We start from the raw sequence: 15,391 nt of genomic DNA on the forward strand, positions 1-15,391 counted from the left end.
CTGTTGACTTGCTTTTATGCAGAAAATCGTCACCTGGACTGCATACTGTCTGGATAGAATACTGTGTGGAATTCAGTTATAGTGTCCTTGACGCAGTCAAAAAGATCATCGTAAATTAAATCTAGTCTTTTAATCACTGGAACAAATATGTACATGGAGACAAGTGAGTAGCTGTAACAAAAAACATTAACTAAAAGCGACTATATGCGCTCCTCTGAGGAGCAGGCTGAGCTGCGCTTTGTTGCATTTGGTGGCGGAGCTGCTGGGAGTACGGATCCTCCATGGACTTGACTGATAGTGTGGTCTTGGGCCCCGTCTTCCACTCTATGCCGCTCTCGTCCACCACGGAGGCCTCCACAGTGACAGCGTGAGTGCCCAGGATGGAAAAATTGAGCAGGAACTGCGTGCTGAAGTAGTCGTTGTGGGGTTCCACCCGTTGCTCGATCTCATTGGTTGTACTGTCCAGAGGTATCTGAAAGGCATCAAATACTGTATTTACTCAACTGCAAGGAGGGCTTTTTATAGTAAAAACACATGTAATATTATATATTTTGAAATTGTATATAATTAAAAAAAATATCTACATATAAACATCACAATAAATATATTTTATATTGTACTAGAGCATCTATCACTCTTACTTTCTTTCTTTAATATCATAAAAAGTACAATACACAGAAAGAGGGAGAAAAATAAATCACCATAATATTACAAGCAAGATTTGTAACATTTGGATATCAGGAAAGATTAAATACCTTGTAGTCTGCTCCCGGTCCCTTGCTTTGGAGAGTGGACGTAACATTGAGACACACTGACTGGATCTTCCTGAAGAGTCCTGGGCTGGAACCGTGCTGAACCACCCCCTCTACCTTCAGAGTCAGCTGCTGGTTGTTCTGCACTGGGATAGGCTCGTTTGGCGTTCGTGGGGACGGAGAGAGGGCAAGCTGAAGGAAGAAGTCAAGACACGTCAGCCGTGAGAACGTTAAAAACAGAGCAACAAAAAGCCCACCTGAGCTACACTTATACACAGGCGCATCTAAATAAATTTGAATATCATGGAAAATTCAATTCAAAAGTGAATTGTATAAAAATCTATAGATTCATTAAACAAAGTGAAAGTTCATGACTTTATTTTTGTGAATTTTTGATTAGCTTCCTGCAAAAAAAATCCCCAAATTCACAATCTGAAGGAACAAGAAAATTACCTAAGAAAAAACAAACGACACTAGTCAAATGTAGAAATTAGGAAGTGGCCCTCTGAAAAGTCCTTTCCTCTGTGTCTAATAAATCTGAGTAACACGACTAATTTATTGAGATGCACCTTTAGAACACGATGTACAGTATTAAGGCTACGTCTGTTAATAACTTGTGCTTTTATAGTCGAATGGGAAAAACTGAATTTACCTTGATGCTGGTTGATTGAAGTTTTTGGAAGAAGTACCTCTGGAAAGACAGTGGGACCTTCAGCAGTGCTATGATGGCATCACAGAGACAACCTGTATGCTGAAGAAGACAGTACTTTAATAAGTACAGTACATTTTATATATATATATATATATATATATATATATATATATATATATATATATATATATATATATATATTTTTTTTTTTTACCAAGTATGACACAGGTGGATGCTTCTTGTTTAGGGTCTCCACTTCCTCAAGCACGTGGGTAAAGACTGACATCATCCGTCGCTCATATTCACTCTCTGATTGAACTGAGCCAAGGGGGCCATACTCCTGGTAACTACACAACATACACACAAACACACATTTATACACAATAAAGTGATCACTTCTTGTCTAATTTTATGCAATGTTTTTATGCTTTGATGCAACACTGAACACAGAAACAGTGCAGTGCAACCTCATTAGCAGGCATATAAACTAAGTTGACATTTCATGGATGTGTCTCCGACAAGGCACCACATGGAAATGACTAATCTTCTCAAATGTCAGGGCAGTGGAGGTCAGAAAAAAAAATGAAAGCAAAATATGTTTGACTAAACAGCAGTTGGTAATGAATGTGCTGCTATGGAATCCATAGCGAATTCTATTAAAAATGTATTACGACATATATCACACAGAGCTTACCTGACAGCCTGCGGGTCCAATATCAGAGTCTCGATCACGTGAGAGACGAGCAGACAGCTCTGTTGTTGTCTAACCAGGCAGCAGGCAGTTAAGAAAATAGTATAATAATAAAAAAATAAATAAAAAAAACATAATAGACACAACACAACAGTCACAAAGTGCGTAGAAAGAGGTTGAAAAGGGATACACCCATACCACTTTTTTTTTTTCCAAGACAGAGTATACGTACTGGAAAAGTGGTATAGGTTTTTTTGTATCGGAGCATTGGCAAAGACAATACTGTACAGGCAGCAATACCGATACTAGTATCGGTGCTCTCTTAGTAATAGGATACAGCTCCACATTTCGGAGGGTGGCGTAGTCGGCGTCAAACGATGACTGGTGTAATTCAGCATAGCGGGCGGCGAGACTTTTGAACTCGTCCATGCATACTTTCATCTGAAATGAAGTTTAAAAAAAAAAAAGTAAAATAGTACAATTTAATATTAAAATCATTCATCCATTCATTTTCAATACCACTTACCCTTAAAAGAATAGCTAACGAGGACATGCGGAAAATGGATCATTGGGTTTCCCTACAGTTCCCAAACTTACTAAAATACATATTGTATTGCCATTCCAATGACATACCATACATAAGCTAAAGATAAACAATATGGGGGCAATAATGTACTTAGGATAGGCGGAAAAGAATATGGATGGATGGATAATTAATCTAACAAGTATATGTAAAATCAATTTTTCAAACCATAAATGAATAAGATGAACATATACATTTTAACGGAAAAAATCAGCTAAATTAAATGTAACAAATGTTATAGTACTCTTGATGTAAACGCTTGGTGGACCACACTTTGCCTATGCCGCCTTAAAGTGGAAAGTCAATCCAAACACATTTTTTTCAAAAGGAAATGTTCTAAAAAAAAAAAAAAGTGTTTGGGTTGATTTCCCCTTCAAGCATATGTATTCTACAGAAATGAATACCTGCAGAGAGATGCGGCCGCAGCTCTGCAGGTCGTGGCCCGCGCTCAGGGCGAGGGAGGTGGCCACGGCCGGAGGGGGGCTCGTCTTGAGGCTGTTGCAGGTGCAAATGAGCTGGGACAATGCTTGCAGGTTGTCGATGCGCAGCTTAATGAACTCACACTGGAACGTAAGTGGATTTAGAGGAGTGCTGGCCGCCTGGAGGGGAGGATTAATCACATAACCTTACATTAACGCCTCAGTCACACATGCCTCAAGATGAATTGACAAGATACAGGCAGGTATTATGCACATTAATCCGCTAACAGGCTGTGTGGGATCCCATCCAACGCCAAGACTATCAAGAGGATCATCAGCTAGGAGCATCTGTCAATGGTGATGGAGTTAGTGAAATAAATGTTTAATGGCAGCCAGATGCCTGGCAGTTAACTGACGGTGAGGGAGGCGATGCCCTTTTGGTAGGAGCGCAGGGCCTCTGCGATGGCGCTCATGGCTCCGCTGTAGTCTCCGTCCTCCATGTGTGTCAGGCACTGCTCGGCCTGGGAGAACTCTTTGAGGCTGTTGAGCCAGAAGTAGAAGTGCTCTGATGCCACGCGGGTTCGTAGACTCTGGTACAGCTCGCTGGAGAATTCGTGGCACCCCTGCAGATTCATGAGAACAATTTTCATGCAACCATACAAAGCTCTCTGTAGCAGTAAAAAGTTCAACATCAACACTGGACCTATACTGGTGACTACAATTCCCTTTACAGGTACACATATAATTTGAATCTTATTTTATTACACTAATTATGTAGTGGAACCAGTCGGGGACATGGAGACGCTCATACAGTACATCTTCTGTGTCTTTAGACAAAACTGTCCTTATGTCGGCTGCTGTACAACTAGTGGCCTGTTGGTGGCAGTGCCATGCAGCGGCAAGGGTGAGGAGATACATTAGTGTAATTGATAATGGATGGATGGACGGATGGCAGTTAACGTCTTCTCACACTTGATATGTTGAAAAAAACCCCCAAAAAAAACCACGCCTCCTTTTTCACTTCCGCTGTAGAGCACAGAACCATTTGCTAAAGCTGCTTTACGATCAATATGTGATGAGTGAAGTCCAAGATTACCATGCGGGAAGCCTGCCGAGCGATCCGGTATACGGTCCAACCGTTGGCGACATTCTCAAGTTGCTGTTTGATGACGGTCTTTACTTCTGCTGACAGTGATGACTGGCTGGCGACAAAAATCACAGTCGCCAAAGACACCTGAGTGGGATCATAGAAGATGGGAAGAAAAATGAGGGGTAGAACTTATCTGCGTATATAACACATGGCACAATGTTAGCGGCAGAGCAGCTAGCGTTGGTTGGAGTGTCAATAAAAACGAAAACTACATTGGGTGGGGTGTGTGGACTTTTCTCACCAGAAGCTCTTGCTGTTTGTCGGTGGACGAGTGACTAGCCACCCGGTAGAGGTCCACCAGATCTCCCAGCATGCTGTCTCCCAGCACTGGAAGATGGGTGGCGATGGCTGACAGAGTGTGGCACATGAGCACGCGAGAGGGGTCACAGGACAAGTGGAGCTGACCGAGCAGGAATTCCACAGCGGACTGGCTGAGGTGAGGTCGACTCTTCAGCAGCTTGACTAAAGAGGTGAGGCTGGTCTAACATTACAGAATTGGAAGCAAAGCATTATTCACGACAACTCAATCGGGCATTTGTTAACTATCATTATTTTGAAGATTGTGTTCCAAGGTAAGTAAGAATATTTCATCTTTACTGAGCTTCACGATTCAGCCTAAAATTAAGAATACAAAGTTAGTCTACTTATTTATATTCATATTACCTTATAAAGAAATCCTGCTATGCTCTGCTTCCAATGTACACATTTGCAATAATGTTCCTTAACTTACAATGCCAAGTATGTATTCACAATACATATTTTCCCTCCAGGCCCAAAGCTCTTCAGCATGTTCATCATTATCCTCCACATCTTAATGTAAGTTTACTTAACAAAAGTCTGCCTTCTTAAAGATGAAATTGAAAGCTAGTTTGTTCTAAGCAAATTGATGCAGACACTGTACTAACTTACTTTAAGTGTAGCCTGGGCACTAGGGCTGCCATCTTGACTGCAAAGCATCAGCAGGGACTCCAGCCCTAATACTGTATCCTGCTCCAGATGGGCAACATCTGAGGATAAACACACATCAACAAATGGAAGTCTGTGTAATATGAGAAGGAAGCGCTTAAAAGGAGCTAGCGCAAGAACTGTGATTAAATAATGTGTCAGCGGACATCGAACATACCTTTTTCTGGACAGGAAATGACAATGTTGGAGAGAACAATGACCCCATGAGCAGCGACAGCCAGGTTGCTATGGTAACAGCACTCCTGTGCCAATTTCACGAGGTCGGTGATACGAGGGGGAGCGGACACTGAAGAAAAATGTTTTGGATTAAAATGATTCAATTAACAGTTTAAAGTAAATGGGATGGCTCAATTATCATTAAATTATAATTACCTGTTGTGTGACTTAAGTACTGCTTAATTGCAATTGTTTCAGAGAGGGTAGAGAGCACAGCTAACATGCCCAGCTTCAAACTAACGTAAGGACTACTCAGTGCACACTCACACAGGGTCTGCAAATGAAAAATAAAAATCAGTTTAAACAATGATGTTTTCCACATCACAGGGCATGCAGTTCATATCTAAGTCAAAACAGGTGATCGAATACTTTTGGAAATATAGTTTACACCCATCTTATGATCCAAAGGTACTTATTTCAAAAAAAAAATATATATATATATATATATATATGTATATTTGTCCACAGCTGAAGTACCTGCGTGTTTTCCCTTATCCATAGATGAGGAGCCTTTTTCGCTAGAAGCTTTAGATCATTAATCGCCAGCCTCTTGACAGCTTTGCGTGGGTCATCCTTCAGGTATTGAAGGAGTAGCTGCAACTATAAGATCAAAATAAAATTAAAAGCATTAAAAGGCTTCCTATAGTAGAAATGGAGTGATTTATCCAAAAGCCACAACCTGCTTGGGTATGTCAATCAGGGAGGAGGTAGCAAGCTGGGTGAAGGTGTGCAGGGTCACAATGACCATAGGCGTGGAGGGGTAAGAGGTGACCAGGTTTTGTAAAAGTTCCCGACTGCTGGATGCCAAACTAGCGTCATGGTGCATGTGCTGCAGCATGGGGATCAACTTCAGTTTCAGGTCGACGGGGGTCTCCAAACCTGAGGTGGTGTTAAGACAAAGAAGTGTGACTTCATAAACAAGAGTGACACGCTTAGTGCAGGTGATACTTTTTGTAGAAAGAAAATTATTGAGATTGATGTTAGCTACCGTTTCAACATTTCTCAAAAATGTCAAATATTACCTTGAATCATCTCACTGACTTTGTTGCAAATTCCAGCTGCAAAGACTCTGAAAACAGTAAACAACAATAAAATAAGAAAATAGAATTCTGTATTCAAAGAAATGTTTACTTAAAACAACTGCAGTGGAAACTCAAATATTTCACAAAATAGTAGAACAATTCAGATTATAACCAAGATTTGGGGGGAAAAATCTGCCTCTTAAACCACTTAAGCAATTCTTGTGACACTTCAGTACAGTCAGTGAACATTGAAATTATTAACAGCACAAATGTTTTTCTTTTGGCTTTTTTAAAATGCCAAAACAAGTGGTTAAAGTCAAGTTTAACGCTAACGGGGAGTGAACTTATTTTACAATTATGTTTACAGTATATCCTTACTTTGACTGTGCAGAAAAGCTGGCTGCAGCAAATATAGCAGCTTCGACTTCCACGTTGTCATGTGAATCCAGACTCTGGCGAATACTGTGGTGGGCGTTCTTTCTCTCTGGGATGATGGAGGCCAAACTGCCAAGCATCCTGATGAGAAGGAAAAACATTATTGCAGACGATTATTGCTTCTATGTCAGTGAAGATACAATGAAGCCAGTCAATATCGTTGAGCAGGGCAATTGATTGATTTTATTTACTTGTTAATTTATTTATATAGCTCTTTAACAACAACTACAGCTGTAACATAGTGCCGTACATGAAACACAGAAGGCAATAATTGAAATAAATACATAAATGACGAAATGCAATCCTATTTTCTAATCAATATTTCCAAAATATATTACCTTAGAGTAATGGCCCGGGCCACGGGGTCATTGCTATGGATGACTGAAAACACCCTTTTGACAAATTCGTCCACATTGAGGATTTTTTCCAGGTGTTTTTCACTCTGTTGTGTTACTTTTAGTACACAAAGGCGCAGGAAGTTGTTCCTAAAATGGGAGCAACAAACTTGTTTTATTATGCGCTCATTCTGTGTTATGTGTTTACTAAAATCCACAAAGAACAATTGACAATCATCAAAATATAATCCACATTGAACAGCCATACCCCAGTCTGAATATGTCTGCAAGTTTCAGAAACGCAGAGTTAATGAGGATGGGAAAGGGATACTTGAGGAAGAGTTTTGGGAAGAGCACCACAGCTTCACACTGCTCTCCAGGCTTTCCCGATCGCAGCCCTGGAAAAAAAGCACATTGGATATAAGGTAGGCCAATGTCCTACAAAAACAACATCATCATACGGATTAAGACATAACTCGCTGATATGGCTACAATCAATAATAATTGGAAGCTATGCAAACTCGTTAGCAGGCTAGCATGTCGGCACCTTTGTCAAGCTCCAATAGTGCGGAATTGGCGTCAAGCTCTTGCTCGCCATAACAAGCCTCCGACAGAAAGGAACGCGCTGTTGAAAGAGACATTTTTTGTTCTTTTCCGGATTAATATTTCATATTTGAAGGCACAAACACGGGAACATTTTATTTCGCGTTCACATTCAAACCGGATGTACACGCAGCCAATCTTCCATCCGCTACATTGTCACAATAAAACACTCAATCGATATTTGTTTTACACGGTGCTGGTCTGAAAACAAAAATACATTTAGCCATGTCATATACCATAGAAGAAAATTAATGAAATTGCATATCCAAGGGTGTATTTGTCACCTGAATGTATCTCAAACCTACACATATTACAAAATGCAAGAATAGAAATCCACCCAAAGGTATACAATTACTAACGTGTTTCATCTTGTCTGCCGCTTACTTCAACTAGAAACAATTCATGTTTACATTTTCAAATGTTGACAGTACTGTATTAGTCATAAATTGCGTGTTTTATTTTTAAAGTCAAGTGGCGCAAAGAAAGTGGAACTGGAAGTTCCTCCGGAGCGGAAGTGGCTGTATGGACCAATGGTGGCGCGGAATGCTGGTTTAGCGCGGAATTCAGTCACTACGTTCAGACGATCGGTTCGCGGGAAAGAAAAGCCACGTTAACGGAGTCTAGCAGCACGAGATAAGGAATTTGCCATCTTTCTAGTCTAACAAATACACATAAATATATTTTACTATAATCAGATCGGCTCCCTCTGAAGCACAGGGATGCTTTTTCGTTCAATTATTGACAGTCGTCTAGGCAGACAACGGCAGAATGGTAAGACAAAATGTGCCTTTTTCAAAAGACCGATTGGTTCTGTTTCGGAGATGTTATAATACTAGAATTATAATGCGTGTGTGAGTTATAATACTACTTTAAAATTCGCAAAACCAACTTTTTTGTGTTGTTGTTGCTATTTCGCTCAAGTTGGGCGTCAGTTAAAACTGTTTTAACCTGCTGTATTGGCTAATCTAGCAGCTCTCCATATGAACTTTAATTGGATTTATGGACTCCTTCATTTGATAAAGTTGTGTTATAATACTTTGCAATTGAAGATTAAGATGATATTTTTATTGAATGGTTGCCCTAGTGAAGGTACAGTAATTGACCTGTAACAAGTGAGTTGTAAATGTGATTTGCATTTCCTGCAGCCATTGACAGAGAAGCAGTTGCCAAGTTGACTCCAAAAGTAACACCTTTTCAATGATATTTCCATGTGTCGATCTATCCAGCGTTACCTGCACATCTTTGGCCCAAGTACCCTCTGAGCTGCCTTCTGGAAGGCTACCAGTGTGTTCGTCATGATGAACACATCTCCTATGGCAACCTCGGTGATTCTGTGCCACCGTTTGGATTATCCTTCTCCTCTGGTAGGGCGCTTGATATTTATCATCAGATGACCAAGTGTGTGTTACCATACATTTGACACCAGGCTTTATCCATGTTCTCACAGCAAGGGAGATTCAGGATGTTCTGGCTGTGGCAAATGAAGAAGGCATTGTTAGGATTTACAACACAGAGGGGCGAGGAAACCGACTTCTGAAAGGTGCACCACGACACCTTTTGTGCAGCCCTGTATCATTTTGGAATAGAAGAAGCTAACTCTGTATATATTTGCAGAATGGTTGGCTCATGAGAATGCCGTCTTTGACATAGCATGGGTGCCTGGGGAGTCTCAATTGGTAAGATGTAGTCCATAGTAACCCTGTATGGCATGTCATACTTGATTAATCACTTTATTTGTTTAATACTATTCCCTGTGAAGCAATGTATAAACACACATAAAGTTTGTTAGTTTTTCTCATTTTTTTATTGTCATGCATCCACCTTAGGTGACTGCTGCAGGCGACCAAATGGCCAGGTTGTGGGATGTGAAGTCAGGTGAGCTGTTAGGCAGCTTCAAGGGACACCTCTGCAGCCTCAAATCTGTTGCATTCGCTTCAGAGGACAAAGGTATAACTTCTTATTTAAAAAAATAAATACATAAATAAGATGGGATAAGCTTCAGCTCACTAAGCGACACAGAAAATGGATGGATAGATCAGATACTATGTTTGCAAATTCAAATTATTGCATATTATATTGACATTGTTTGTTTTCTCACAGCTGTGTTCTGCACTGGTGCAAGAGATGGAAATATTTTAGTGTGGGATACCAGATGCAGCAAAAAAGGTACATTTAATGTGTTTCTTTCATCATACTTTAAAGTGGAAGTCAACGCAAACATTTTTTTTCAAGAATATGTTGTATGCAAGCCACTACTTGAAACAGGGCATTCTGATAAATATTGTGTTTGTGGAATAAGTGTTAATCCACTTGTTTTGGCCATTTTGTCTTCTGTCAACTGAAAATGACATCACAACTGCTCACAACAACCAATCGCGGCTCAGATTCAGAAAACAGGTCAGCCGTGATTGGTCGTTGTGAGCAGTTGTGATGTCATTTTCAGTCGACAGAAGACAAAATGGCCACCCCCAGAGATGGCTAAAAACGAGTGCATTTTGCTGCTTAACTTAAATTCCACAAATGCAGAAATTAATCAGAATGCCGTGTTTCAACTAGTGGGCCTGGTGGGAACATATTCTTGAAAAAAATATGTTTGGGGTTTACTTCCGCTTTAACTTGAAAAAAAAAAGACAAATTTAACCAGTATAATGTCTCATAACTTTTCATAGATGGTTTCTACAAACCAGTGAAACAAATCCAGGGTGCTCACAACAAAGCAGAGACTAACCCCACATCAAAAACAAAGAAGAGACGACTCAGCACTCGTGGCATGGCTCCCAGTGTGGTGAGTTTCCTCGAAAAATTTGTTCAAGCAAATCGAGCCTTGTGCTGCGGGAATTCTGACATCCCCGCGTTTTGCAGGACACCCAGCAGAGTGTAACTGTGGTTTTATTTCAAGATCAGCACACTCTCATCTCCTCGGGGGCAGTCGATGGGTAAGACACAACCCGTCGGATGCTTACATTACATTTAACTTTGCTGCACGACTTTCGGGTTAATCACGTTTATCTAATTATTCGTAAAAAGGTTTGTTAAGATGTGGGACCTGAGGAAAAACTACACTGCGCACCATCACGAACCTGTGGCCCTGCATACGTACCCGTATCCTGGTTCTTCTATGCGCATGCGTCTCGGTTAGTTTTGCACTTTTGACTATTGCTCACATGAATTTATATTTAAAAGACAGCGAAAGCGACACATTATTGTGCTTGTATTCCAGGTTATTCTGGTCTTGTCCTGGACTCCACAAGGTCTAATGTCATGTGTAACTGCACCGATGACAACATCTACATGTTCAATATCAGTGGAATAAAAACTACACCAGGTAAACCAACAACTACACTCAAAATGTGTATTGATTAACAAAATAGGGGACTCGCAGCGTCATTATTATTATTTATTTTATTTTTTTTACCAATACTTATCACTAGATGGAGCTATAAACTAAAAGGAGTACAGCAGGAGAAGTTAAAGGCCTTTTTGTATTTCTATGGACACTGCTTGTAAATGCAATTTTATTCAAACTGAATTATGAGGTCCAACACACTCCACTCTGGAATAAAAAGACAGACAGATAGCCAAATTGTTGATTTAGCTAGATTAAATACACAAGGAAAATTAAATAATGCTGGTCAACGTTAAATTTTTTTCATGACTTTGTAACATTTTAGCCATAGGAAATTCTGGAAATAATCAAGGGCCAAACTGTTGCAAACATAACTTTTAATAACTGCACAGAATGCAATTTGAAAATAACCTTTTCAACAGTCATACATGTGTAAACAAAGCAAGTCACCGAAAACAGTTCATCTTTAGATGTTTCCTGAGTTTGACTGCAGTCTTATCACAGCCGTGATGTCGACAGGGTCGGTTTGCAAAACTGACTTATGAAATTCATTACAACACATCCACAGTTTAAAAATGATTCTTTAACAGTCGCGGCTGAAGTTGCTAAATAGTTTTGGCCCACAATAGTGTTTGTGTTTCTCATTCCGGTATGTTTTCTCCCACAGAGGCAGTGTTCAGTGGCCACCAAAATTCATCTTTTTACATCAAGTCCACAATTAGCCCAAATGACCAATTCTTGGCCAGTGGTTCAAGTGATAACCACACATACATCTGGAAGGTACATTTTCATTATGTTAGGAAAAAAAAGGTACATTTTTGCTTATTTGCTCTGATTCTAAATGATCAGAATATCTGTATATATTTGTCCATTCCAGATCTCTGATCCTACCCACCCTCCTATGACTCTTCAAGGCCACAGTGAGGAAGTGACATCTGTTGCATGGTGTCCAACAGACTTTACAAAGGTGAGTTGACGGTCTCGTATGACGCTTTGTGCACTGCGATATACTTGCAAGCATTCACGCAAACCCGGTTGCCACACAACTACTGTACATAAGATTGCTTTCCTTTGTTCTTGTTTTAAATTCTGTCTTCTCACACGGCAGATCGCTTCCTGCTCTGATGATCACACTGTACGCATCTGGCGCCTTCATCGTGAAATGGACGGAGCACAGTCATCAGTGGGAGAGGCCAATCTCATTGGCTGGGCACGTCCTAAGAGTCCACAGAGTAAGGACAATCTTTGTAAACAGCTGCTAAATTCCTATTTAGATCTTAAATCACCATCTTAATGGTGAAGTCAACCGCCAAATTTTTTGAAACAATATTATGTTCTTAGTCTAAACATGGCATTCTGATTAATATTGCTTTTGTGGAATATGTGTTAAGCAGCACAATCCAATCAAATCATAGCTCAGCTTCAGAAAACAGGTGATCCGTGATTGGTCGTTACCTGAGCTTTGAGCAACTGTGATGTCATTTTCAGTCGACAGAAGTGACAAAATGGAAAACGCAAAGCCGCCGCCCTGAGATGGCTAAAAACTGGTGGATTTTGCTGCTTAAAGGGGAAATTGTTAGAATAATTGCTTGACAGAAATCAACCCAAACACATTTTCTTCCAAGAATATGTTCCCAGCAGGCCCACTTTTTGAAACACGGATTCTGATTAATAGTGCGTTTGTGGAATATGAGTTAAGCAGCAAAATCAGCTCATTTTTAGCCATCTCAGGGGGCGGCCATTTTGTCACTTCTGTGGACTGAAAATGACATCACAGATGCTCAGAGCAGTTGTGATGTCATTTTCAGTCCACAGAATTGACAAAATGGCCTTCCCCAGAGATGGCTAAAAATGGGTGGATTAACTCTTATTCCACAAACGCAATAATTATCAGAATGCCTTGTTTCAACTAGTGGGCTTGCATAGAACATATTCTTGAAAAAAATATGTTTGGGTTGACTTTCCACTTTAACTCATATTCCACAAATGCGATATAAATCAGAATGACATGTTTGGACCAGTGAAGGTGCATAGAACATGTTGCAAGTAATTTGGGGGGTTGACCTCAAATCTTTGACTTTAAATCTTAATTTAATCTTGTTGTGTTTGTAGAACTTTCAAATCCCACTGAGGAAACCCCTGCTAAGGACCAGAGGGCAGAGAGCATTAGAGGGCCAGCCTCTCCGCGCCTCGCCGCCTGTGCTCCCAGTGTGGCTGCCTTACCTCTTTCCTCCAGCACCACATCACCTGTCCACTCTCAGCAAGCCAAAGCCGCAAATTGTCAGAAAACACCACGTTCCATCAAATCATGGCTCTCCCCGAGACAAGGATCTCCAAGCCAGAAAAGCCCTTTGCTGTGTAAAATTCTGAGCCCGTGTTCTCAGAGCTCGGCGGGTTGCACTACCCCTATGGCACCACGAGCCAAACGCAGGCTGGAGACTGCCAACGGCTCATTTGATGAATGTGAGGGCGCAAAGCCGTGCGGTGGTGTCTCAGAAATCTACCCTGTTGCCAAAAGAAGCAGGGCCCAGTCTGGCATTTCCCACACAACTCAGGAGGGTCTGCTACAGACAGACAATCATATTGAGGAAGGGCGAGCATCATTAAGACAGACTGGTAAAGAGAACTATTGCCCTCGGGTGACAGACTGGCTGTCGGTGATGGGCCAAAAGATGAGAGGAAGCCCGAGTAGCCCCCGAAGCCCCAGTGCTGCAAAGAAACAAGCAGGCAAGACGCCAGCTTCACCGGTAAGCACAATCTCAAAAATATGGTTTGTTAACCTTTTTTTAGTCAAAAACTACCCTCAGGGTTCTTAATTTAACGGGAACCAGTTCAGTTAATTGTTTTGTCTCGAGCATCATAATGAATAGCACCCATTCATTTGTCCTCGTCATCGTGCATGTTTTTGGAATGTGGGAGGAATTTGAATATCAGAACTGTGAGGCTGACGTGCAATTCAATCCCAAATATCTTGTTCTCCCTGGGTGTATTTTTTTCAAGATACAATTCATTTGTATTCTAACATATTCTAATACTTCTCGTTGAGTTTCATATTGAGCAAGAATGGTTTTGATTGACAGAGGCACAAGGAATGTGTTAAAATGCACATGATTGGTCTGCTATTCCTGGGTGCTTGCAATTACTACAGTAAATCCCCGCAAAATTGCACTGATTGAATTACAAGCATTAATCCAAATGAGATGATATTAAGGCTGGGTTTGTTTAGGAAGGTCCTGGGTTCAGACCAGACGCCACCAATTAAGGACTTACAAACTGCACACTTGCATGACAAAGTAGTTTGACACAAGACACAATAGAAAACCATTTCTTCTGGTAGCTTCCTGCTGTTAACGCTCTGATGATTCAGGCATTCTGAATATGTTGCCAGTCGAGAAAATCATGCTCAGCTCTCTTGCCACTTCATCAAGAGTCACTGTTAGGAAGTAAATTGAAATTTGCAGGCCATAATGTAAGATATAGCTGAAATGCAAACTAGTTTAACATGTCCTCTTATCTACTTTTTCAGACTTTGATCTCGCAGCAGAACATGAAAAAAATCTCCTCCTATTTCACAAGGAGACCTACAGAGTGACCCATCAGCATCTATTTGTTTCTGTTTGTGATTCTGTATTAACTGTGCTAGAAGTCATTTTAACAGGAGCCAACAAACTGTTTTGTACTGTATAATTGATCACTGACTCATTTTCCTTGACACATCGTTAGACTATTTCATATTTATTGGGGCATAGTTTGTTTCTGCGTCCTCAACGTTTTTGATGCTGTGCAGTCACTGATTGACAAGTTTATAGTGGAATTTTTTCAGAGTACCGGTAATTGTTTTACTCTAACATGCTATATTTAGGAACTGCATTTGACTCAACTTACACCATTTCTGTCCGGTTGCTGATGAGATGAAAAAACATTTAAGCTTCCGAGATCTGAATAAATTGTCCCATGAAGTACAAATGCTAAATTAATAATTATTCTGTCGGTCTTGGAGCCCTTTTATGAAAATTTGTAACTAATCCTTGAAGCACATCAGCTCTTATCTGCTCAACACTTTTTGTGATTTTTTTTTTGTTTTGTTTTGTTGTTCTTGAGCTAATGCTGCAGTTGTTAATATGTACAAAATATAGCAAGTGATTGTTGTATGGTTTGTTTGTGATGCACAGTTGGGTGGGCAGATTTTTATTAAAATGAAAATATTTTTTAAAACTGTAA

The 15,391-nt window shown here is 40.4% G+C and overlaps 2 protein-coding genes across 2 annotated transcripts; one reads left to right on the top strand and one right to left on the bottom strand.

The window, feature by feature from the left end:
* Window positions 1-110: 110 nt before the first annotated feature.
* Window positions 111-7,988, bottom strand: ints7 (integrator complex subunit 7). Its single transcript, XM_086018721.1, has 20 exons — window positions 7,769-7,988; window positions 7,490-7,619; window positions 7,225-7,371; window positions 6,830-6,967; window positions 6,452-6,498; window positions 6,109-6,308; window positions 5,907-6,029; window positions 5,586-5,703; window positions 5,371-5,499; window positions 5,157-5,254; window positions 4,489-4,728; window positions 4,194-4,331; window positions 3,514-3,720; window positions 3,083-3,277; window positions 2,433-2,536; window positions 2,099-2,167; window positions 1,619-1,751; window positions 1,405-1,503; window positions 756-944; window positions 111-472 (listed from the first exon to the last, which is right to left on the bottom strand). Exons 1-20 carry the CDS (start codon window positions 7,860-7,862, stop codon window positions 191-193), a joined length of 2,880 nt encoding a protein of 959 aa, XP_085874847.1. The 5' UTR covers window positions 7,863-7,988; the 3' UTR covers window positions 111-190.
* A 326-nt stretch (window positions 7,989-8,314) lies between these two features.
* Window positions 8,315-15,355, top strand: dtl (denticleless E3 ubiquitin protein ligase adapter). The gene is made up of 15 exons (XM_086018722.1): window positions 8,315-8,595; window positions 9,051-9,188; window positions 9,272-9,364; window positions 9,439-9,500; window positions 9,651-9,771; window positions 9,925-9,990; window positions 10,494-10,609; window positions 10,687-10,760; window positions 10,852-10,958; window positions 11,045-11,149; window positions 11,838-11,950; window positions 12,048-12,137; window positions 12,279-12,402; window positions 13,283-13,917; window positions 14,697-15,355. Exons 1-15 carry the CDS (start codon window positions 8,544-8,546, stop codon window positions 14,760-14,762), a joined length of 1,962 nt encoding a protein of 653 aa, XP_085874848.1. The 5' UTR covers window positions 8,315-8,543; the 3' UTR covers window positions 14,763-15,355.
* Window positions 15,356-15,391: the final 36 nt, after the last annotated feature.

Source organism: Filicampus tigris, chromosome 20 (assembly GCF_054856515.1).
Source record: "Filicampus tigris isolate MCC_2025a chromosome 20, RoL_Ftig_1.0, whole genome shotgun sequence".
In the NCBI taxonomy this organism is placed as follows: Eukaryota; Metazoa; Chordata; class Actinopteri; order Syngnathiformes; family Syngnathidae; genus Filicampus; species Filicampus tigris.

What these genes read in the sequence shown, in the direction of transcription:
- ints7 (XM_086018721.1), bottom strand. Translation starts at nt 7,862, where the DNA reads ATGTCTCTTTCAACAGCGCGTTCCTTTCTGTCGGAGGCTTGTTATGGC. An exon ending in ACTATTGGAGCTTGACAAAG is followed by an intron (nt 7,620 to 7,768) that starts GTGCCGACATGC and finishes CTTTTTTTCCAG; the next exon opens with GGCTGCGATCGGGAAAGCCT. An exon ending in AGTCAGTGAGATGATTCAAG is followed by an intron (nt 6,309 to 6,451) that starts GTAATATTTGAC and finishes ACACCACCTCAG; the next exon opens with GTTTGGAGACCCCCGTCGAC.
- dtl (XM_086018722.1), top strand. Translation starts at nt 8,544, where the DNA reads ATGCTTTTTCGTTCAATTATTGACAGTCGTCTAGGCAGACAACGGCAG. An exon ending in AGGAAACCGACTTCTGAAAG is followed by an intron (nt 9,365 to 9,438) that starts GTGCACCACGAC and finishes ATATATTTGCAG; the next exon opens with AATGGTTGGCTCATGAGAAT. An exon ending in GTGGCATGGCTCCCAGTGTG is followed by an intron (nt 10,610 to 10,686) that starts GTGAGTTTCCTC and finishes CGCGTTTTGCAG; the next exon opens with GACACCCAGCAGAGTGTAAC.